At 33.5% G+C, this 10,736-nt stretch overlaps 1 protein-coding gene and 1 long non-coding RNA gene across 23 annotated transcripts; both read right to left on the bottom strand.

The window, feature by feature from the left end:
• Positions 1 to 2,732: 2,732 nt before the first annotated feature.
• On the bottom strand, positions 2,733 to 4,815 carry LOC116113082. Its single transcript, XM_031399237.1, has 2 exons — positions 4,674 to 4,815; positions 2,733 to 4,596 (listed from the first exon to the last, which is right to left on the bottom strand). Exon 2 carries the CDS (start codon positions 4,443 to 4,445, stop codon positions 2,733 to 2,735), a length of 1,713 nt encoding a protein of 570 aa, XP_031255097.1. The 5' UTR covers positions 4,446 to 4,596; positions 4,674 to 4,815.
• A 1,730-nt stretch (positions 4,816 to 6,545) lies between these two features.
• Positions 6,546 to 10,325, bottom strand: LOC116113014. Of its 22 annotated transcripts, XR_004125362.1 has the most exons (13): positions 10,068 to 10,325; positions 9,829 to 9,907; positions 9,444 to 9,651; positions 9,276 to 9,325; positions 9,128 to 9,176; positions 8,907 to 9,015; positions 8,708 to 8,809; positions 8,519 to 8,596; positions 8,319 to 8,421; positions 7,579 to 8,036; positions 7,389 to 7,466; positions 7,136 to 7,247; positions 6,546 to 6,954 (listed from the first exon to the last, which is right to left on the bottom strand). It is a non-coding gene; the product is annotated as an uncharacterized LOC116113014 (long non-coding RNA). The 22 variants fall into 22 exon arrangements; XR_004125356.1 differs by having other exon boundaries at positions 9,128 to 9,325; XR_004125357.1 differs by having other exon boundaries at positions 8,907 to 9,176.
• Between the last annotated feature and the right edge of the window lie 411 nt (positions 10,326 to 10,736).

Below are 10,736 nucleotides of genomic sequence, written 5' to 3'. Positions count from 1 at the left end.
CTGATTTTAGTTCTAAGAGTAATTCTACAAATATAAATTTTGTATATAAGCTCAATTTGTATTGATTTATTTATTTTTACTAAATCTTGTATTATTCTAGTTTTAAAGCTGATAAAAAAACTTAAGGTATGCATTAGTCAAATTAATTTATAATTTCACGTAGCCTTATACATGCCCACCTTTTGTTTCTTTGAAATTAAGCATATAAAATAGCAAAACAATGTGTGACACTTGCACAAATGGTGGAATTAATTAATAGGACAAAGGAGTACCCACATACTCCATAATTCAAAAAGTATGCAACAAAGTTGATGTGAATGGAATAACACTAACAACTAATTGCTATAAATAAATTATGTAATTATGTGACACGGGCCCAACTGTTCATTAACTTTTGTTGTATATGCATAGACCTAAAGTCAAATTAATTTATTCTATTACTCTACTTTTGACACCTAAACCTAATTGATTGAGTTTGGGAAAAGGATTTTCTTCATCACTTGTTTGTGTGACTTATTTAAGTATATGTATTGGAAATGAAATTAATGGAGTTCTCTAATCTCTATCTGTGGGGGTCTTTATGGGCCTGAATGAGTGTGCCAAGTCCCAGCATTCACTACTAACAATAGGCCTTCAAAAGTAAATTACAAGTTATATTGCATTATCTATATGAATGAAATTGTCTAATGCACACATCTTTATTTTATTTTATTTTACAAAAAAAAAAAAAAAAAAAATCTGATTGAGATTCTCACTTGAAGAATCTACAAAAAGAAAAAATTACAGCCAAATTTCTAACTAAAATTCTAAAAAATAAATAAATTATATTAAGCTTAATTTGTTTTAAAAACACCCATGAATCAGCAATTAGTGTACAGTTAAACAAAATCAATTAAACTTTGAAACCTTAAGCCATATTAATCAACCAATAATGTTTTGCTTATAAGTTATAACAGAGTTATATAAACAAATAAAAATTACATAAAATTCATGTAAAATAACTTATGTTTTTTGTCTATTTGTATGACCCAGTTATAAACATAACATTGCTCATCAATCAACGCCTTTTGATTTGAGAAAAGCACCTCATTATAAAAACTAATTAAACATTATCATTCTCTCAAACATTTTAAACTCTAACTTGAGTCATTCATTTGAGCATTTTGGAAAACAAAATAGAGACTAATTGAAATTAAAGGGACAAGTCCCTAGAGCATTTTGGAAAACAAAATAGAAACTAACTGAAATTTAAGGGACAATTTTGAGCTTTAGAAAGGATTTTGGGTTGCCGATTGATTGAACGATTGGGAAAAAGGGGAGGGAAAAAAAGCTGTTTTGTTAGTATGTAGATGTTACTTTGTAAAAATAGATGTTCAAAGATTTTAGATTGTGTTGTTGTTTCAAGTATTGCTAAAATTATGTTCCAATGATAATCCCTCGAGGGAAAATGATTGTTTTAGTGTGATTGTTGATGAGTTTTATTTAAGATCTAATTCGAGCAAGCCTTTTTGTTAAGACATATAATAACCCAATTCGAATACACATACTTGTACACTTCTCTCTAAATAAAAAACTTCGAGTATGCCTTAATCGAAAGCTTTGAGTATGCTGTCAAAATTTAACTCTACTCAAAACGGATCAACTTCTTCCACACAACATTGAACTTCACTCAAAAAGCTTTTTGCAACTTTTTACCCCATGAAAAAGGATTAATTAACAACCATAAACCTGATGAATTCCATGAAGAATCAAAGATGTGGATACTTTCACATGCACGTTCCTAGGAGTATAAAGTTGACTATAAACTAGAATCAATCAAGAGTTACAGGATTACGGCTCATCAATGGATTGATAGAAAGAGTGTGTACAAGAGAATAACACTATGTAACTTCTTCAACAGTACTTCACATCACAAAATTAGCACAATTTTTACTAGTTTTCAAGAGTTTTTTAGGCATTAGAAGGCAGAGGCAATTAAGGAAAAGAAAATGGAAAGGCCTTTTTTCCTTTTGAGGCATTCAAATGAACAATACAAAACAAGCGAGAAGAAGACAACTGAACCAAAGCAAGATTTCGACTGCAAATGACAAAGCAGGGAGCCAGTTTAGTTTTGTTAGGAATCGTTTCAAATTTGCACACCCTCTTTTAAGAAACTGATTCGCTAATTTGTATTTTATTAATACCCTCTCCCGAGGAAGAATAAAGTTTTGTATCCCATTGGTGTAAGTTTGAATTTTTGTATGCAAATATGACTATCCCCGTTCTTTACATTTTCTAGCAATTTCTCTCATTTTCTCATTGTTAAGAAATCTGATTCAAGTCAAAAAATAATGAAGAAATAATTATAACAAAGTTATTTTCTTTTGAGTTTAAGTGTATGTAAAGTTTTAATCTTAACCCCAAGGGGTTGGCCGATGTTTGCTCTCTTCATGAGTTCTTGGGTTCAAACTTTAGGATTATCTACTATAATAATATTGTGGTTTACCTGGTCCTTTAAACTTGTAAGGTATTCAGTGAACTTCGATGATTAGTTGAGATGCGCGTAAGCTAACTTGGACACCTCGGTTACCCAAAAAAAAAAGAAGTTTCAATTGGATCGTTGTATTTTTTTTATAACAGTGAGAAAATTAAGATCTTAGTTATAAGAAGAATTATTCTAAAATTCCCTGGAGATTTGGGCATTGTTAATGTGGGATATTAGCTTTCTGCAGCTGGAGCTATGTATGGTTAGGTTACATAGGGTGTGGGCTGTCCCATTTGTATTGCTGGTTGAATTGGTTTCTCCCTGGGCCTTTTGAAAGAAGAGAAAGACTAGATAAAAATGCCTCTGAATCTTCCAATTTGGGGAAGTGAAGCAAGGATTTCTTGATGACTGTTCGAAAACTGAAAGGCTCGTTCTTTTCGAGGACAATAGCAGCTGCATCTATTTTTGAGTAACTGTAATGTGGAGTGGCAGTTCTGAAATAATTCCACAACTCTGTCGGCCCAACAAGCTTTTCAAAAGATAAAGGGAAATATGATGTGCTACTATTACTGCTGGAAAAACTGCCAACGATTATGCTTCGTTGCCTAATGGAAAATGACATAGGAATGTACAAACAGTTTCGAGTATCACAGCCAGTCCCTTCTGCATCAACTAGCCCAAGGCAACCAACCATGCAGAGTTGCCCACTCGAAGACTTCCAAAGTCCCTCAGCAGCAACGGTCAAGTTGCTTACCCCATATCTCCATGCAGCATTATGTCTATTTTCCAATGGAGGGACAGCTCGAAATACTGCAGCAACCTTTGCTGAGCTGGCGTTGCCCTTTCCATGTGTTTGTTGACACCTAAGGTTCTGAATTAAAATTGTGACATCTTTAAAGCTTCCATCTGTTGCTTGAATTGCTTTGTCTGAACCAAATGGACCCAGCTTACTACAAAAATTGTCTGTGCCATTGCATTTCCAGTATGGCACGACAGTGAGAACTCCTGCACGACCAAAAGCTCCTCCAGTAGTAACCTGCTCTAAAACTTCACAAAACCTACCACTCCCTTTATAGATATCAATGCCGCCTTTCAAGAAGCTATCTTGGTAGGGATACGGGTCACATGCCTTTGAAACAATCTTCTCAGCACCAAACTCATAGTGTGCTGACCTGCCAAATTGGGACAAAATGTGAACTTTGTCAAAGTACTTCTGATTTGACTTTGGGTTTAAACTGCTCATCTCCCCTCGTATTGCCCTATTTGTAAGCGTGAAAGTCATAGGGGAATTAAGCACAAGCAGAATTTGATCATCTTGCAAAAGTGGTGGCTGGTAATAATTCTGATCAGAGCCCTTCATCCATTCCCATGGATTGTTCGAATCAGACTCCCTAGACGGTAACATTGCAGTCCCCAACAAACATAACACCCTTTCACCACCATTTTTCTTAGTTTCAGTATATATCCCTTGAAATGACATTGAAATTTGAGTATGATTAGGCCATATCTGAAATTGAGGGCCTCCCCCTTCATAAGGTTTCTCAGAAAATGAATCATCTAGTGTTATACCAATAAGCATGTCCCCTCTTACACTAACATATTTCTTCGAACGATGCTTAAGATCAACGTCTGTAACCCAGAAAGAAACCAGTTTCAAAGGGTTTCGAGATGACTTCTTCGGGATGTCCCTATCATCAAATGGCATGATTGGGGCATCACCCACCTCCTGCTCCCAATCACCACTCTCTACATTGAGATCATCTTTGATACTATAAAACCTACTATCATCAACCTTCAACTCACTAGCAGAAGATAAAACAAAACCACATTTCTTCTTCACTTCATCAATCCTATCATAGTTGTAGGTCACACTTTCAGTTTTATACTCAGTGACCACATCTTGGAAGTATTCACCATTGAACCCAAAAACAAATGATCCATACACAATACAAACAAAAATAACCAACAATACACTCTTCATAATTCCAAAATCTCTGTACTCAAATCACTCTTTCAAAATCTCTCACCTACCCACTACCTAAAAGCCACAAAACTCCTACACCCAATTATTCAAATACATTATAGAAGAAAATCAAAGTCGCAGTTTTGACACTCACCCACAAAACTTTACCCTGCAATTCAATCATCATGATATCATAATGAAAACAAAGCTTGCAGTTTGGCGGGTAAAATACAATTCAATACTAACCTGAAACTGGTTTGTCCTTTGTATTTTGTTGCAAAGAATTCAGTATAAAATTAAATGCCCACAAGTTGAAAGTTTGGATCTTTCGAGATGAAGTAAGAGTTCGTTGAGTGAAGTTGACGAAAGTTTGGATCTTTAGCTAAGAGAGAGAGTTGAGTGAAGTTGAAGTCTCTGATGAAAACTAGTTATTGTTAAATATTTTGTCATTATTATTATTATTTTTTACTGGTTTCATCTCTTGATATTTTATCCCACTCGTTCCCTAGGCGCGTGTATGCAATCACGTGTACGAAAAATATATATTATTTTTATTTAAAGAAAAATGATGTCTTAATAAATGAATTTTTATTAAAAATTATCTCAGTTACTAAATTTATTCCGACAATTGGTCCAATTTCCAAGTAATTTTGGTAATTTTGATATTTTAGATTTGATCCAATGTTTTGAAATTCAATATGATTGAATATATATTGATATATGGATATTATTAATTAGTTTAGTTAGTGAAAATTAAAACCATAAAGACTGATAGAATTGAGTTTTGTTTACTCCATGGTTGAAAGCAACTGAATTTAGTTTACGAATTATGAATGTTCCATCAATAAATTATACCAAGTGAAAGAGTATTTTTAGAATTTTATATAATTTTTTAGGGTTTTTTTTTTCCACCCCTGAGAGATCAACTAATCTTTTTACCACACCCAAGGCCTATATATCCCTCTGATGTTAAAACGGTGGTTTAAAAAGTCAACGAACGTCAACTAAAGCAAGATTATTTTGATCATTTTGCTAGCGCAAAAATCTAAAACAAGATCTCCTTGTCTCTCAACCGGGCAACCGTGAGTCACAAGATGATATTTGAAGATTAGAAACCCTTTTGTTTGCCGATTTGCGATGATGGATGATTGTGGTTGAATCGTATGCGTCGATGGTCGGATTCATGGATTTTAGGTGGTGGCCAGATTCATGGATGTTAGGTGGTTATTTCAGCTGTTGGTATGGTTGAATGTTGTGTGTGCATGTTCCGGCAGGATTCAAGGACGTTGGTGTAGTAAGTTTCGGCTGGATTCAAGGTTGTGCTCCGGCAGTGCAACCCGAGCAGTTTGTGTGCAGCTACTGCGTTGCGACGCAAGCCCAGGCGTGGGGCTGTCACTGCCGTCAGCAGCAGCTGCAAGGCCTAGTGGCATGGCGGCTAGGGTTTCCCTTTTTGAGTAAAAGATGAAGCCCAACCTGCAGGGGCCAAACTGTCAGTTTCCAAACCTGCCAAATGAATTTTATGAAAAAACAATTTTTGTTCAAATGAATTTTTTTTTTTTTAAAATGTAAATTGAATTTGTTAGAAAAAATTGTTAAAATGACTTGTATCAAAAAATTGGATGGAACCCTTGTATTTAACTGACAGTAGGGGGATATTAATACTTTTCCAAAACCTTTGGTGTCGTTCTATTAGCTGATCTTTCAGGGTGGTGAAAATACACCTTAATATTAAAATTAAAAGAATATTATTATTATTTTTTTACGGTCAGCGGTTGATGTACACGAAATATGAAGAGCGTGAGAAATGTGTAGCTGAAGACAATCTGCCCAATTTTAGTTGTCTTAAGCCCATCATCTTGGGATATAAGAAAGAAGTAAGACAAAGACACACAAACTAAATTTTTATTATTTAATAATAATAATATTAATATTAATACTTGATCCATTTAACACGACGATGGTCCAGGCCTTTCAAAATATTTTTCAAATAAAATTATATATCAAATTAAATTTTGTATTCCCCACCTCAGAAAATCATCCATAATGTATAAAAAAAAAAAAGAGATTGAAACTTCAATATAAACCGATTTCTCAAACAAAAACAGAGCACTCTGTTTAAGCTACTCTGTATATGTTACAATTCAATGAAAGAATATAGCAAATCAATATCATCAAACAAGAATGTGTATTTGCTACTTCATAATTAATTTTAGCAGAAGCATAAAAAGTTTTACTTTCTTGTATACAAAGAAAAAGAACTGTTGTCCGCAATTGTTAATGAAAGATGCACAATATGTCACACCAGGTGAGTATCGCCTAATGAATCATTGAGATATCTCATTTCTCTCCGCCATTCAAAACAGCTTTGATCATTTAAGCATCAGAGTGTTCTTCTCGCCGAAGAAACTTGTGGCAGTAGTCCTAATTGAGCTTTGTTTGCAGGTAGGGGCCTCAATTGATCAGTTTTTAGTTTATCAGCAAAGCTTCCCAATGTAGATTAAACTCTGTATTGTGAATGGTGCACAATCTGCCAGTAAATATAAATGTTCAAAATCATAATTAGCAATCTTGTTCAAAAATAAAGAACGGTATAGTTGCACAATGTGACTGAGAAAAGTTTTCTTTTTGCCTTTTAAACAAATACAAAGAAAGAATCCGTGTAAATTACGCAAATATGAGGAAGCTCACCAAACAATCTAATGTCATACCACAAATGTGCGTGAGCTTGTTTCATCAACTGCAACTTCTTCTGTTTCACAAACATGAATGAACTTTCTGCCATTGTTATGGCCTTAAGTAGTTCTAGTGCTTCATCAGTGACTGCAAGAGAACAATAAATTTTCAGTATTAGCTATGGATTTGTCCTGTGTGAAAAAAAGTTTAACCAGTCACAAAATGTTGTGATGCGCTTCCAAATTCAACATCCACAATGTTGGATTGAAATTGTAAAAAGAAACTTACACTTAAATGGTGCAAACATGATAGACATTCCTTTCTCTTTCTGCATAATATGAATCTTCTGTAGATGGAAACTGATGCCTAGTTTAAATTAGATGAAAGAGAATCAAATTACTTAGAATGAGATGTTCTTTTTTCATATTAAAAGGAATGTATAAAAGCATGATTTTGTGAAGCTCGTGTCATATTTCACCTTTGAGATTGATTCTAAAAGAAAACCAAGGCAGGTTAAACTTGTTCCACTACATCAGAGGGAAGTGCAATTTCAGATTTTCAGTATTAACCATGGACCTGTCCTGCATGCAAAAAGTTCAACCAGTCACACAATGTTGGATTGAAATCGGGAAAAGAAACTTACACTTCAGTGGTGCACAAATGATCGACATTATTTTCTCTTTCTGGATGATATAAATTTTTTGTAAATGGAAACCGCTGCCTAGCTTAAATTAAATGAAAGAGAATCAAATTACTTAGAATGAGATATTCTTTTTTCAGATTTAAAGGAATGTAGAAAAGCATGATTTTGTGAAGCTCGTATCATACTTCACCTCTGAGATTGATTCTAAAAGAACATCATGGCAGGTTAAACTTGCTCCACTACATCAACCGGAAGTGTAATTTCAGATTTTCAGTATTAACCATTGATTTGTCCTGCATGAAAAAAAGGTTAACTAGTCACACAATGTTGTGATGTGCTTCCAAATTCAACATCCACAATGTTGAATTGAAATCGGGAAAAGAAACTTCTTCAGTGGTGAAAAAATGAGACATTATTTTCTCTTTTTGTATGATACAAATCTTCTATAGAGGGGAACTGATGCCTAGATTAAATTAGATGAAAGAGAATCAAATTACTTAGAATGACATATTCTTTTTTCAGATTTAAAGGAATGTATAAAAGCATGATTTTGTGAAGCTCGTGTCATACTTCACCTTTGAGATTGATTCTAAAAGAACATCATGGCAGGTTAAACTTGCTCCACTACATCAACGGGAAGTGTAATTTCAGATTTTCAGTATTAACCATTGATTTGTCCTGCATGAAAAAACGTTTAATCAGTCACATAATGTTGTGATGTGCTTCCAAATTAAACATCCACAATGTTTGATTGAAATCAGGAAAAGAAACTTACACTTCAACAGTGCACAAATGATAGACATTCTTTTCTCTTTCTGCATGATATAAATATTCTGTAGATGGAAACTGATGCCTAGTTTAAATTAGATGAAAGAGAATCAAATTACATAGAATGAAATATTCTTTTTTTAGATTAAAAGGAATGTATGAAAGCATGATTCTGTAAGCTTGTGTCATACTTCACCTTTGAGATTGACTCTAAAAGAAAATCACGGCAGGTTAACTTGTCGCACTACCTCAAAGGAAAGTGTAATTTCAGATTTTCAGTATTAACCATGTATTTGTCCTGCATGAAAAAAAGTTTAACCACTCACACAATGTTGTGATGTGCTTCCAAATTCAATATCCACAATGTTGGATTGAAATCGGGAAAAGAAACTTACACTTTTTTTTTTTGGTAAGTAAGAAACTTACAATTCAGTGGTGCAAAAACCATAGACATTCTTTTCTCTTTCTGCAAGATATAAATCTTCTGTAGATGGAATCTGATGCCTAGTTTAAATTAAGTGAAAGAGAATCAAACTACTTAGCATGAGATATTCTCTTTTCAGATTAAAGGGAATGTATAAAAGCATGATTTTGTGAAGCTCGTGTCATACTTCACCTTTGAGATTGATTCTAAAAGAAAATCATGGCATGTTAAACTTGCTCCACTACATCAATCGGAAGTGTAGTTTAAGATTTTCTTAACCAGAAAAGGCTTTACAAAATCCTAATAAGCGAAAAAGATAACCAGAAGGTCGAAAACTAACCTCAAGAAGCCATAAAAGGATCTCATTGGAGAATTTACTCCACACAAAAGCTGCATAATTTATTCAGCAAGAGAGCAGTTATCAGTATATATATGTTAACATTTGATAATTTTAAAAGTTTTATTTTTGAAAGATCTATAGCTTTAGCTAACATTCTAAAAGTCATACCCGCCATTGATTGTTTAATTTGATTGTGAAAGGCTAGCATGCAGCAGTATCCAATTCTATTTTTTATTCTCTCACCTTCTACTCCCGTAGTTGGACATATTTCAATTTGGGGAAGAAGAATAACTGATGAACATAAGAACTGTCAATCTTCCTAAAAATCTCATCCCAATAAAATAGAGCCACAAAGCATTAAACTTTCTTTCACGACCTAATACAAAATTAAGGGTGCTAGTTTATTAAACTTTCCAAAGCAGAGCTCAAACAGGTCACATTGTAAGCATTTAATCAATCTTCCCCTCCCTTGCAACATTAAACATTATCAAGTACAGCATTTGAAATGAAAGCATAAACGAAATATGTATATTGAATATCAATTACCAATCACCTGGTTTCTTGTTTCATTGCATAACTGGGAATACCAAATTAGCCCCAACCTGAAAATGTAATGGAAATTTCTTCTGAGGCTGTAAAAATAGTAACACATATATTCAATGATTGACCAATTTGAACTTCAATTTCAAAATTGTAAGTATTCTTTGTAGCAGAATTATTCATGCCCAGAATACTTAAAATACGTAATATTTCTCAAAAATATAATTGAAACAGAGCTCAATTACTTATTACCTGTGGCTTGTGTGGTGATGGTTATTGCTGACCTTGCACATTTCGACAAACAATGTAGAGATTAGGGATGTGAGAGATCTTGGGCGAGTCCTCTCCTGTTTCCTTCTCGTATTGTAAATAATGTAAAGGTTAAAATTGACTCTCATATGAAAATTGCAAGTACCCCAAAAATTAACCAAGGAAACCCTAGCTTGCAAGGGCTAATTTGTCAGTTTCCAAATATAATTTAATAAATGTTCAAAAAAATAAAATTTGGTAAATGAAGAAAAGCGTTAAGGGAATATTTAGTACTTTTCGAAAACCTGGGTGTGGTTTATAATTTTATATTAGTTGATCTCTCACGGATGAAAAATAGAAACCCTAATATTAAAATCAAAAGAATACTGATTTTTTTAGGCCCAGCGGTTGATGTACACGAAACATGAAGTGCGTGAAGACAATCTGCCCAATTTTAGTTGTCGTTAGCCTATCATTTTGGGACATGAAAAGGAAAACAAAGACACACAAACTGAAATTTTTATTTATTTAATTTAATATTAATATTAATATTTGATCCAATTAACATGGCAATAGTCGAGGCCTTAAAATATTTTTCAAATAAAATTATATATCACATTAAATTTTGCAATAGATAACATCTTTTCAACTAAGCTTTCTACATAGATAGCT

The sequence above is a fragment of the Pistacia vera genome, unplaced genomic scaffold (assembly GCF_008641045.1).
Source record: "Pistacia vera cultivar Batoury unplaced genomic scaffold, PisVer_v2 Contig673, whole genome shotgun sequence".
NCBI lineage: Eukaryota > Viridiplantae > Streptophyta > Magnoliopsida > Sapindales > Anacardiaceae > Pistacia > Pistacia vera.
This window is presented reverse-complemented; position numbering and strand designations above follow the sequence as displayed.